A 14004-nucleotide genomic window follows, 5' to 3' on the forward strand; every position below is an offset into this window, starting at 1 on the left:
GAGAACGGATGACAACAGGGCAACTTGCAATACTTGAAAAGTAGAGATTTCATTTAAGGGAGGAAACACTACGAACATGCAAAAGCATTTGCTCACAAACACGCGATGACCTTAAATGAATGTCGTGTTTTTAATTCCACTCCGGACTCGTGAATCTCAACCAGCAGCAGCGGTAACGTTTGCACGTCCTCTCCCGTTAATGCGGCAGGTAAATAATCAACTAACAGTGCATATTATGTTAGCGCGATCTGCCTTATTACAAACCTGCCATTACTGTGCATTTAGTGACCATGATGAGACAGACAGAGTCTGGCTCAGATGCTGGCAGTTCTCGCTGCAGTCTGCCGGTAGCGTCTCCTTTCAGGCCAGGATAGACGAATGTCACCGAGCAGAGACTCAGTTTGTGGTCAAAGGCTGCCGCCGCAGATGCCCCGATTTTTGGTAAGTGAATGTGTTTAATTGTAGGCAGGGACATTACTGGATATTCTTGTGTAATTGCTACAGAATAATTTATGTCATACTTTGTTATTGCTACCAGTGTTGGTCAAGTTACTTGAAAAAAATAATCAGTAACTAATTACTGATTACTTCCCCAAAAAAATAATCCCGTTACTTTACTGATTACTTATTTTCAAAAGTAATTAATTACTTAGTTACTTTTTAAAAACACGATTTACAACCTGAATAGGTGATAAAGCGATAGATCTTTCAGCCCAATTCTACTTTTTCTGCATAATCCATCATACAAAATGTAATCAAATGGAAAAGTCTCTTTTTAAAACTTGTTTTATTAGTTTTAATCTTTTAACTTTATGCATCAAGCAAAAATTTAATTATCTGCATCATTCTCTGACTTGAATAAATTAGTTTAACATTTAAACCTATTTTCTGCACATTCCAGCACATAAAATAAAATATTTTTTGTGTTTACACTCAGTCTTTCAAATAGATGCAAGTAAAACACAGCAGACAATAAATAAAGTCAAAGACTCAGCGGTCCTGTTGCTCTATTTTCACCTGTAAAGCAGGAGTGAGGTAGGCGGAGGTTTACCCTGGTGCAGGTGTGCCGCGGTCAGTGGAAGAATCCGCGAGTTTCTCTGTGAGTTTCCCATCACGTCGTAGCTACTCGGTGCTTGTTTGGAAGTTTAGGGGTTTTTTTCGCTGTAAAAAGAAGTTTTCTTCCCACGCACAGCGGACACTAATGTTTTTGTCACTTTTTATGGAATCAAACTCAAAGTAAGGTCAGTACTTCCACGCTTTAAACGCTGCACGCTCATACTCTCTCCCACACTCGATATATGATCCATTGTTGATCTGCACACAGCTGTTGTCATGAACGTCGCACTCGCTAACGTCACTGTCATGAGACATTCTCGCAAAAAATCACGGTTTTAGTAACGCAGTAACGCAGCGTGCCTAAAAAATTAGTTATTGAAAGTGAAAAAATTAGTTATTGAAAGTAACGGTAATTAACGGTAAGTAACGGTAATCTAATTACCGTTTTTGCAATAGTAATCCCTTACTTTACTCGTTACTTGAAAAAAGTAATCTGATTACAGTAACGCCCATCTCTGATTGCTACAGAAGAATATTTATTTTATTATTTTACATTTACAATTTTTTTTCCTGGGGACCCTGTGACACCCCATTAAAGAGCCGTGGGCTGGATCTCTTAAGATCTGTTAGGTTTGTAAGGCCATGTTACTCCTAAATTTCTATCTTGTTCAAAGAGAAGATATAAAAAAAGTTCTAAGCTAATCGACCTTAGTGTTCTCCTTTTTTAAACAGAATCGAAAATGGAATCGGAATCGTGAAAATCTTATCAGTACCCATCCCTACATATAAGACTGCATTGCTTCTCACTTTCTGTTGCGCCTGAACACTGCATATTTACCCAGGGTTATTCCTGCAGCTTATAGCTTTATGGAATTTGAGCTTCTGAGCTTTTGCTTCTCTCCTTCTGCATCTGAGGAGCAGAGGAGTTTCCATTGTGTGTCCGTTGCGTGTGCTACATATACCTACATTGACCACACTCAGAATGTGCAATGTGTGACCTGCCAGCTCTGTCTAAACAGAGACTCACTCTCCTGCTGGATTACAGAAGTTCATCCGTCTACAGCACCAAAGGTCTTGCTTTGCCTCAGGATGTGAGAATGGCAACCTCGGTGTCTAGTCTGTGGGAGGTGTATATATGTCCCATACTATATGTGATGTACCATATAGTGAATCAGCTGTGAGGTTCAGTATGTTCCCCAAACCACCGACCTTTCAATTAGATGACCTGCTGCAGCCACCCCAGCGTCAGTTAAATGCAATGAATGTAACTAGTTTAACACTAATTCAAAGGTAAAGATTCAGAATGAGGTTGATTTTATTTTTAAATAGACTGTTTGAAAAAGTTAAAGGAACACTTTGAAAATACATCAGATTTCAGTGGAAAATAAAATTAATTCCTTCACTTAGGCGGCCTCAGTGTGGTTCTGTTGGCTTCAACACGTCTGGCAGTGGCATGTATTGATGTGCCATCCTGAAAGAGCTGGACTACTTGTGGAATCTCTCTGTGATCTACACACCCTGTCAGGCTACCAGTAGTGACACTGACCCAGCCAAATGCAAAAATAGTGTGAAAACACTTGGAAAAGATGAGGAGGGTTGAATTCCTGCCATTCAGGACATTTATCTTCAGCGATGCCTCCGTAAAGCACAGAGCATCATCAAGGACCACAGCCACCCAGCACATCAGCTGTTCTCCTCTGGCAGACGTTACAGGAGTCTGTCTGCTCCGACTACAAGACTTAAAAACAGTTTCTACCATCGAGCCATACGACACCTCAACCACAACACTTACACACACACACAGGACGCACTCAGAAGCTACCTGCAGCTTCACAAGTACTCTGTATAATCTGCACTGCTCACTTCACTTTATTGGTATTTTTTTTAAAGTGCAATACTGTACTAACTGCCAATAAAACCTTTGTGCTGTTCAGTCTGTGCTGCTGCTCATTCCTGCCACTGTGCAATATCCCATTTGCCCCCCCCCCCCCCACATTCCTATTTAAGATTTTCTGTATTTAATCACTAGGGTTTACATAATATTTATATATACATACATATTTAGTCTGTTAACTAAATGTAATTTAGTGCTTTTAAAGTTTGATTTATGTTTTAAATCACGTTAAAGGAAGGACATAAAGAGAGCGGTGACAGGGTCTGTCAACAATGGTGACAATGGTTGAAGTTACAAGTCATCTCAGAGGATGTGACACCCAGAAAGAGGGGGGGGGACCCAGTACAAACGTTTGGTGCAGAACAGTTTTCCATCCCATTGTCTTAAAGAAGATTGGATCTCAGAGGTCACAGCTGCTTATTTTCAACACCACAGCCTCCCTGAGTGTTGTTGCTTACTGGGTTCATCTCTGTATGACATGCTGTCCTGCTAGAAGTAGACATCAACTGATTAGTGTGGATAAAGTTCAGCTCAAACTGGTTTCTTGAACATGACAGTGGGTTCAGTGGACTCAAATGGGTTCCAAAGTCTTGACCCAAAAGAACACCTTATAAATGGGTTCCAACACATTTGCATCAGTGATGTACGGCTAACAAATCTACAGCATCTGTGTGATGTTACCACGTTAATATGGGCCACAATCTCTGACCAGTGTTTCCAGTAATGTTGAAGCAATTCCATGAAGAATTAAGGCACTTCTGGAAGGTCTAGTCCGGTTCTAGCAAGGTGTTCTTAATCAAAAGGCCAGCGAGTACAAACAGCCTACTTGGCCATGACCGTCCAGCTTTTGTCCGAACTAGTGGACTGGTCCACCAACCGTGCACCTCAGCAGGTTCAGACATACGGTGAGTGTTCAAGGCAACTGAAGTAATCAGACTACAAAAAGATAACAGGTACTGATAGATAGAAAGAACACTTTGTATAAAGTTTAATGTTCACAAAAACAATTAATAGTTTCATGTTGGGTTTTGCTATACCTGCTTCACACTTTCATTGCCTAATCGTAACATCTACTCTTACCAGAAGAAGCCTTTGTTGCTCTTTGTGATACTAGAAGATAAAACTCACAGCAAGCAGCGTTCAGCTCACTGGTCCAGCCCTTAACAACCGTCTCGTGTTGCCTTGTGGTCCCTTGGGAACTACCCACAAATACGTTACAGTTTCAAATATACAAGCAGCAAGTCATAGTGTTGGATACTTTTTATTCACCAGTTAACTATTTCAATTCACACTGTGACCAAAAACTGCAAATATTTCTCAAGGTAGAGCTAAAGAAGGAGCAAGTGTATATATCATTAATAAAATATAAGTGTGCAACCATGTCTTCAAAAATATATGGTCATAAAATCTAATCATTTCAAAGTGACGATATAACAATGTCTACTTGTTTGTGTGTGCATGCCTACAAACCAGATCATGTTTAATTCTGCAGACACAATCCAAATACAGACACAGGAAATGAAAGGTTTTGGGTGGATGAAGCTGATCAGCCATACCATGAACATGTAGGGACAAGTTTTTGAATCCAGGAACAATCGGTGAGCAGCAGAGCAGCGCCACAGTGTTGATGAAAAAATACAAAGAAGGTCAGAAAGATCTAGAGAACGCACGAGAGAGGAAGTGCATGAGGATAGCAAGGCACCTGGGGTCAGGTAAGACAGGTTCATGGTGGGGGTGAGATTATATCAGGGCTGTGAGCCCGTCCTCGTTTGCAGGGGACGGAGGTGGACAGATGAGGTCAGACAGAAGTCTCCATGACTGCAATAGTTGGGATCTGTACTGAGAGTAGGGAGCCGGCAGGTGAGCCCCCACAAAGGTGGAGGTATGTGCTAAAGACACGAGGAATGAATGCTGGGTTTTCTTCCTGGATGGGCAGGATAACATGGGCAGGACATTTGCAGAGGAGGGACGGTGCAGGCAGGAGGCAAAGAGGAAGACCAGAGTGAAGATTGATGAATGTAGAGGAGGACATGCAGAGGGTTGGTGTGACAGAACGAGACGACAGCAGTTTGTTTTTAAAATCCAAAGTCAATCCATTAACCAAATTTTAATAAGTGAGAGTAACAAGAACTTTAAATGAAGTGTGTTCCTGTGCGCATCATTAAATGATTGAAAACAGCTTATTTTTCCTCTAATCTTTTCCTTATCTGCATCTCAAAAAGAAATACACAACTTCCTTCTTGCATGACTGTTCACAGAGAATATTTGGTCAGTGGCTGAATCCTGAACATCACCGCATAATCACCTGTTTCTTACACAGTAAGTCAGAATAGAACTAATCTCAGGGGCTTTCTTCTTCTTTCCTCTGTTTTTCTTTACAGCTCAGTCTTCTCATCGCTCGCAGAGCTACTGGCAGCTCCACCCTCAGCTTCACCCCTGGAGGCAGAGGGCGCGGTGTCTTTAGGCTGAAACGCCAGTGAGGCAGAATTGATGCAGTATCGCTTCCCTGTGGGTCTCGGACCGTCGTCAAACAGGTGTCCCAGATGAGCTCCACACTGAAGCAGAAAGGAAGAGATTTACTCCTGATCCTGATAAATGGCAACGATATTCTCCACATGACTTTATTTGCATCATTTTGGTGAAAATTCAGTCGCCAAGAACAGAGACTGTTTGAAAGCAGTCTGATTCTGATCCGGTGGCAAATGTTATGCTTTCTAAAAACCCTTCAGCTACATTTTGTTGAGCCTGGGTCACAGTGAACGTAACGACTGGTGAAACATAGAAACATGAGTGCTGTGAGTCACGTTTTTGTGAGTCATACTGAATCTTGGCAAACGTTGATCTGAGAGAAACGATGTGTTTCTGTCTAATTGAAAATGTAACACAGCCTAAAATGATTCAGTGCATGAATACATCTAAGTTTCATCCACTTTAGTGCCCAGTGGGTAGCACCTCGGGCTAACAGCTTGTGTCCCTGTGTTTGTGTGGCTTCCTCCCACAGTCCAAACACATGCAGTGGGGTTAGGTCACCTGGCCCACAGGTGTGACAGTGGATGGTTGTCTGTCTGTGTCAGCCCTGTGACAGACTGACGACCTCGTAGTAGAAGAGTAAACAACAGCTGTTGATGACGAGTTTACCTGACTGCAAGTAGCCTCTACTCTGTGCATCCCATAGGAGAAGTCATCAGCCTTAGTAATGGATTCCTCCTTCATGAGGTCGCTGAAGGATGGCCAACCTGTAACCATGACAGCATCACGTCGTCTAGTAACAACACGCTGCATCATCATCTGTAACATTGTAGCTACGTTTGTCTGTCGGAGTTACTGTGAATCTCTTTTACAGAGTCGGTTGTTTGTTTACATGAAGTGAAACTTTGTTTTCTATCAAACCAGCTCAGAGCTTTTAGTCAGAAGCAGATTTAACGATATTTATTTTCATATTCATGGACCTGAAAACTTTACAACAATGCATAACAAAAGAGACATCCAGCCAAGTGTAATGACCATCACTTCGACATGAACTACGACGCACTACAGCCACGTATGATTGTGTTGATCCACAGTTTAATTCTTTCTGTTCAGCAGCTGTAAAATATTCATCTTGTTTGTCTAGTGGAAATAAACTATAATAACAGAAGTGTTGGACCACACCGTATTGTTATTGATGTGTTTATAAAAGTTGTTCCAACATTTACAAAAGACTGATAAACAAGTCAGAAACTCCTGCGGCTACACGTCTGCCTGTTGTTGACCGTGTCCCACATTCAGCTTGTTTCCTGCGTGCTGTACAGTATCAGTTTAAGGCAGTAAGAGCTCGTTCTTAGCACACACGTAGCTTTACATACAGTACATTCAAATAATCTTTTACATTTTTAAAATGTGAAGTTTAACTTACCTGATCCGGAGTCAAATTTAGAGTTGGAACTACGAGAGAAAATTAAAATGCCATGAAGAAAAATACTGGTTTGTGTCTTATTCGCCATATTATTTTAAACTGTAGTGGCGTGCTACGTCTCCTACTGTCAGCTGTTCTACTGACCTTTACGTTTTTACCCCACAGCCATCAAAAGCTGATGGCGTACTGGCGACCTCAAGTACAAGGTCAAGTTTTCAGAAATTCTTGTGAATGTGACAACTGAAGGAGGAAGTCACCTGGGATTTTCACATTAATACCAAAGTTACATCTACTGAAACTCTCAGATGAGCTTGACCAGAACTATGCTATGATTTCACCTTTATCCCACAGGTGCCCGTGTACAGAGGCTGAGGGGCAGCAGGCGAGTACGTATGCACACGGCAGCACTGAAGCACTGCGCTAACAGTCACACAACAACAGCAGGGCAGTCTTACCTGAACAGGGCCGACCCACAGACGACACAGGCGTAGGTCCCTTCATCTGTTTGATACGTGAACTCTCCACTGAAGGCGCTGTGGAAAAGAACGAAGTGAAACTTCACGACACTGACTTCATTTAGCTGTGATGCACTTCAGTTCGGACCTTTCAGCGCACTGAGGCGACTGTTGTTGGAACTGTGTAAATAAAACTGATCCCAGTCCTGTTCATGTAACTGAACAACAAGCTGATTGATTTTATCTGGTAATAACTTAGATCAAGTAGTAAAACATCACCATAAATGATGTAAGCAATAATCTGTCAGCTGGCAGCAACTATAAGCTGACAGTTTCATGATTTAGTTTCAAATACTGAACGGGTTGAAGTACGGCTTCCAGAGTAACTTCTGTGATTACATCGACCAGGTCACAGTTTTTACATAATGAACCTCAGTGGTTTATTTTGAAAAACTAACTTGTACCTCTCAGTTCCTCTTTCCTGGGTCACATGGTACTGCATTGGTGTGAGGCGCTGTCTCAGCTCCTCCTGTGTGAACCTCAGAGGCCATGTCCTTTTAGTCCTACATGCTCCTGAGAGGTCAGGCACAGAGAGCAACAAGTATTAACTACACTGCACACCGTCATATAAACAACATGAATACATCTAAGAGCAGGTGGATCAATAAAAAACAGATTGTGCTACAGTTGAGATGAATAAGCTGGATTGTTTACACCTCAACAATCAAAATGTTCCAAATGGATCATATCCACCTGAGAAGCTCTGTATTTATGTACGAACTGAAGGAAAGGTGCAAGGCTTTTACGGAGATGCTCCTCTGGGTTGACAGAGAACATATGTGCATGTTGGTAAAACTGGCTGTCCAGGAAAACAAAAAACACACTGGCACCATTTCAGACTGCAAGAATCTACGAGCAGGATGTGGTGCAACGTCACAAACAAAATCACTCAGTGCATGCAAGCTGCAAGAAAGCCAAGCGGTGAATCGTTTATCTGTTAGACTAGCAGGTCAGAGACTAAAGACGAGTTACAGTGGTTGCACTCATTTTTCAGCCAAATCTAGGACCTGGCAACACATGAAGCAGCTCTTACAGGATGAAGTTTACTGGAAAACACAAACTGGCACCAAGTCTGTGTTTGTCAAACATCTATCAGTGCAAAATCTTGGAAAAATGTAAAGTCAGGCTGACACACCAGGAGTGTTAAAGTTTTAGTGAGGCAAAGCAGAGCAGGCACACAGCACCCAATCAGTGGACCTGAGGGAAGACTGCAGGACCTCAGAGCTACAGGCTGACTCTTGGTTATTAGATGCAGCAGATTGAAGCCCGACATGGATGTTGGAGAAACGTATTCCACCCAGCACTAGAACCAAACACCCCTTAGCAGGGTTGCAACCAAGGACTGGGCTGTATGAAGAGTAGCAGACAGAGGGTGAAACAACATCACGAGCAGTTACAAACGAACAGAGTCTCAGATGAGATGACCTGATGACCCAGCAGAGAATGTCAGACTGCTACAGTACGAGACTACAGGCAACATCTTCTACAATTTAACAGTCGTTTACAGCCTTAAACATTCATGTACATATGAATTCTCTGAGAGAGGTTATCACAACATGAGCAGGTCTGCCTCGTTCAAGTACGGGATAACATCAACGAGGCTATCACGTTATAATTCAGACTTTCATAAACACTATCATTACAGAAATGTTAACTTAAGTAAAGAACTGTGCAAAACTCGGTGCAACGACTTATTGAAACATGCAAACATAAATGAAATACATCATATACGGCACAAGTGACGTGTACAGAGTGCGACCCCCTTTATTCTCCGCACATCCTGAACGCTCTTAGGCAGTTAATGTCTTGAAGCAGTCTTCAGGAACCCGTCTCTACACTTATCAAAGGACATTACGAGGCTTTCTGGATGTTGACTCCCTTTGATTACGTGATCCCAGACTCCTTTGTGACCAATAATGTTCCATCGTGTTTGAGATCACAGTCGTGCTGCAGACTGAATCCAGTCAGAGGCTTTTCAAAAGATACTTGATGGGGATTATAATCTGACAGTACTTTCCTGCCTTCATTATTCTGTTAGCTTTGACAAGACGGCCAAACACCACAAGTGGACAAACCGCCCCAAACAATGACACAGCCTCCCCCACGGTGTTCTGCAGATGGCTGTTATACCTCATTACTAATGACAATTGAACCAAATATTTCACATTCAGATTCCTCGTCCATGACGCCGACTTCATGAACCGTTACTCAATGAGAGCTTGTCGCTGATTTTCAGCAGAGATCTTGTGTAATATGGTTTACCTCAGCGTTTCTGACATGCTGCTAATACAAAGTGCATCAATGCCTTAAAACTGGTTCTTTACCAGGCTGTCCGTCATCTGTAGACACAATATTGGATTAGATCTTTTTTTACAGATGAACTCAGTGCTGTGAAAACAGATACAAGCTTTCTGAAAGTGTAGAAAACTGCTCACAGATGTTTTTAATGTCAGGGAGGCGCGTGTCGTTCCTTGTAGTGATATTCAGCTGTTGACAACTGTCGCGCAGCCTGTTAGTAGGCCCTCGATTGTGCTTCTGCGGAAGGTTGAGGAGATGTTGGCGTTCAAGCCAAACCTCCTAAGCCTCCTTTAGAAAGTATAAGCGCTGACACACCTCCCTGACTACACTGTCCATGAGTCCTGGAGATGTCCTTAATAATGTTCCCGTCGAGGAACCTAAGCACCGCTGATGTGGGTGGGCAGGTGTTCTTCTCTTTGGTCCAACATCAACTTCTTTGTTTTGCTGACGTTGAGAGAAACGGTTGTTGTCCTGGCACCAGCTGTTTAGTGCCTACACCTCACCTCTGTAGATTGTCTCATCATTGTATTACAAAACATTACAAGACATCCTGGTGTGTTCAAGCCGTCTTTTACATGTCTTGATGCACGCTCAATCATCCAAGTCAATCCCAGAAGGTTGATTCTGTTCATCTGGATGTTTTCAATGGAGAAACGTTTCAGCATCATCATCATCAGGTGACTGCTTCAGTCTCACCTGGCTGCAGGTTTCCAACCTTATAAATAGGGCTGCCACAAACGATTACTTTGATAGTCGACTAGTCACCGATTATTTTTGCAATTAGTCACTAATCAGCTCATCATCCATTGGACGTTAAACGTACAGCTTATTGCACCAGCAGCATCTGCTCTTATATAACTATCATTAGCTTACAGCTTTAAGTCTTTAAGGTCTGTGCTAACTAAAAATAAAGACAAGATGATAGTTTATTAATTTTTATGAAATTTGCAGATTGTTTCGGTGAAGTTTAATAAACTCCTTGCTTTCTAAAATATAACAGGACACCGGAGTATATTCTGGAGCATCTCACACTTCTGATAATCAGCTGTCTGCTTGACGTTTACTCAGCTGTGTAAAAACTATAACTTTAATCTCAGCCAAACTGATTTACTCAGGAACAAATAAAATACTGAAAAAAGCCAAACAATAACATTGTTAAGTTATCTAAGTGACTCATATATCATGTTTAACCTGTACGGAGCCCCCCAGGGGACATGGGAGAAAAAAAAATTAGGGAGGAAAAAAAAAAAATTAGGGAGGAAAAAAAAAATTAGGGAGGAAAAAAAAATTAAGACGGACTTTTGCGAGATCTCACAAAAGTTTTAGCCACATTCTTCGGAGGCCGCCAGCTCGAAGCCGACCGGGAGGTCGAGGCACGATGTGCCGGGAAAGCGGTGTTCCTCCCGGCTGTAGTAGGTCTCGACCTCCCGTTAGCTTCGAGCTAGTGGGTGTCAGATCTCCAAAAACGTCGGAGCTCTTTTGCAAATATGTGATGTCTTGTAAACCGAGCAGGTATCTGACGTTTACACAACTACATTCACGCCTCAAAATATCTTAAAAGTGTATTTTGTGACCCAGAAAGAGTAATATTAAAACTAACTAGCTGCCGCCATTGTTGGAAACTGAGCTGGGCTGCGCTATGAATTCTGGGACACAGCTTCTTCTTCTTCGGGGTTTAACGGCAGCCGGCATCCTTGTACATGCAGTGCTGCCATCTTCTGTTTCAGTCCGTTATTACACTCTTAAATCCTGCTACTTATTCCTGCGTCTTTTGTGATCTTACAAAGCTTCAAACGACGCGTCGACTATTAAATCAGTCGTCGACGATTTTAATAGTCGACTAATCGTGGCAGCCCTACTTAAAAACAGCACATTTGCATAAAGACTGAAACCAGCACCACTGGCTCTTAAACAGGTCATTATTTAGCTCAAACCCATCCAGCACACTAGTCGCGGCTCTACTGTACGATCGGTACTTTAATACTTCAAGCCCAGTTCTGGTGATGATGTTTCCATCAGTGGGTCCTGACACATTAAAACCACAGCACTTCAGTAGCCTACTTATCATCTCTTTATAAATGCTTGTGTTTGCAGCTGACACAGCTGTATGCATGGTTTATGTAGCACTAAGGTGTGTTGATATTTTTGGTCATAATGTACAGTACGTATACGGTATGCTTTTAAGCACTGGATTACATTAGATTGATTGAAACACACACCTTCTTTGACTAAATAAGAACCACAGCCAACGTTGGTTATATGGATGATTTTACACCTAAACTAACAGGTTACTCTAGACGAGCAGCAGGTACCTAGAAGAGCAGCAGGCAATGCAGGGTGGCAGACTGAGCTGCTACCCTGCCTGAGGGCATGATGCAGGGCCACAAAAAGGCCACGTCTGACGAGGACAGCCATAACAGTCACACTGAAGACAGAGAGAGAGAGAAAAGAGGACTATCATATTTGGATTATTTTATTAACCCCAGAAAACATGCATGAATGGGATCTACTGGCTGTGATTCATAAGTTAAACTGTTTTGAGGTAAGTTCTGTGGGTAAATACTGCTGAACACCAGCATGGCTGCATTTAACTATTTACTATGAATTCTTGTTGAAACAGCTGTTTCGTGGCTGCAGGAGCTGATCCATGTCTCTCTATCTCACACACACACACACACACACACACACACACACACACACACACACACACACACACACACACACACACACACTCTTCTAATACATTTTGAAATTCATCTTGTAAATTGTGCGTTTGTGTGACATATGTGTGTTATAGGTAATGAAATACTTTTTATAGTACTGTGTGAAAGTGGCCTGTAATGTAAAATGGTTACATTATATACACACGTGTGGAAAGCACAGAGTTTTGCTTCAGAGTGGATAAGGGACAGCATTACATACGTCCATTCAAACTGTAAATACAGGTTTCAGCTTAGAGCTCTGGGTGCTCCCAGGAACTGCACACCCAGCAGTGCGAGAGCAGCCACGGGGCTGGTGCTTCATGTCGGGAACGCAGCTACACGAAACCCTCCAACTGTGACAATTCGTGAGATTTTCACCAGATACGTCATGATGGCGACACCTTCGGCCACTAGATGTCAGTTAGGTGTAGCACCGTGGATTACGTCACGAGTGGGATTATGTAACACGCACCACATTTACCGATATTTGCAGCAAGTATGCACTCAGTAGGAAACGAGGACACGCGTGTTAAAGTTATTCCACACTCCCACCCGTCTCTGCCCGCCGAGCATATCCCCATCTTAATATTCGGTCTTCATTTGGAAACTAAATCATTTCAATGTTCGCCCTGTTTTTAAAATCTGAGTGTTTTACATTCGTACAGTCCCCGATGGACGAAGACATTCCCGGTTTACTAACAACGCGGTAACGTACCAGCGAGGAGCAGCAGCAGGACCGCGACGCTGACGAGCGGCTGGCGGCGGAAGGAGCTCCCCGTGCCGGCGACTCTTCGGAGCATAAGCCAGCTGACGTCATAGGCAAACAGCGGAAGGTTATCGGCGCAACCAAACATGCGTCCGGGTAAAACGACCTGCACATGTCCAATTATGGCCACGACTTCACTCGGCGACTCCAAGCCCCTCCCCCTTCACGGTCCCGCGAGCTACCGTTCCATAATTCCAACCACGGACGGTATTCCCGGTTTTTCCGGAGTTGTTAAGATAAGATAACCTTTATTAGTCCCACACGTGGGAAATTTGTTTTGTCACAGCAGGAAGTGGACAGTGCAAAAGTTATGACGCAAAAATTAGAATACAATAAGAATAAATACAGTACACAGCTGTACAGAATAGAATAAAATAATATACTATATACAGTAGAATAAAATAGAATAAAAATATACAATAAGATAAAAATAGAATACGAATGCTATATACAACTGAGTAAAAATACAACGATGCCAGAAAAGATTATTGCACTTAGTGTTATTGCACATGTGTGGATGTGTGTGTTTGTTCAGTTAAAGTCTTTATTATGGAGTCTGACAGCAGTGGGGAGGAAAGACCTGCGAAATCTCTCCGTCCCACACCGTGGGTGCCGCAGTCTCCCACTGAAGGAGCTGCTCAGTGCTGTCACAGTCTGCTGCATGGGGTGGGAGATGTTGTCCATCAGGGATGACAGCTTAGCCGCCATTCTCCTGTCACTCACCACCTCCACTGGGTCCAGAGGGCATCCTAGAACAGAGCTGGCCCTTCGGATCACCCTGTTCAGTCTCTTCCTGTCCCCAGCAGAGATGCTGCCGCCCCAGCAGACCACACCATAAAAGATAGCAGAAGCCACCACAGAGTCATAGAAGGTCTTCA

General features: G+C 42.8%; 1 protein-coding gene across 4 annotated transcripts; it reads right to left on the reverse strand.

Moving 5' to 3' along the window:
• Window positions 1-4195: 4195 nt before the first annotated feature.
• Window positions 4196-13250, reverse strand: msrb3 (methionine sulfoxide reductase B3). Of its 4 annotated transcripts, none has more exons than XM_085386440.1 (7): window positions 13076-13212; window positions 8558-8707; window positions 7765-7873; window positions 7301-7378; window positions 6846-6874; window positions 6089-6186; window positions 4196-5505 (listed from the first exon to the last, which is right to left on the reverse strand). In XM_085386440.1, the coding sequence occupies exons 2-7, from the start codon at window positions 8631-8633 to the stop codon at window positions 5326-5328; spliced, it is 570 nt and encodes a 189-aa protein (XP_085242566.1). In that variant the 5' UTR covers window positions 8634-8707; window positions 13076-13212; the 3' UTR covers window positions 4196-5325. The 4 variants fall into 4 exon arrangements, with proteins under 4 accessions (XP_085242566.1, XP_085242565.1, XP_085242567.1 ...); XM_085386439.1 differs by lacking the exon at window positions 8558-8707 and adding an exon at window positions 11971-12083; XM_085386441.1 differs by lacking the exon at window positions 13076-13212 and adding an exon at window positions 11971-12083.
• Window positions 13251-14004: the final 754 nt, after the last annotated feature.

This window comes from Rhamphochromis longiceps, linkage group LG17 (genome assembly GCF_057381845.1).
Source record: "Rhamphochromis longiceps isolate RC_006_pf linkage group LG17, R_longiceps_female_GT1.1, whole genome shotgun sequence".
Classification (NCBI taxonomy): Eukaryota; Metazoa; Chordata; class Actinopteri; order Cichliformes; family Cichlidae; genus Rhamphochromis; species Rhamphochromis longiceps.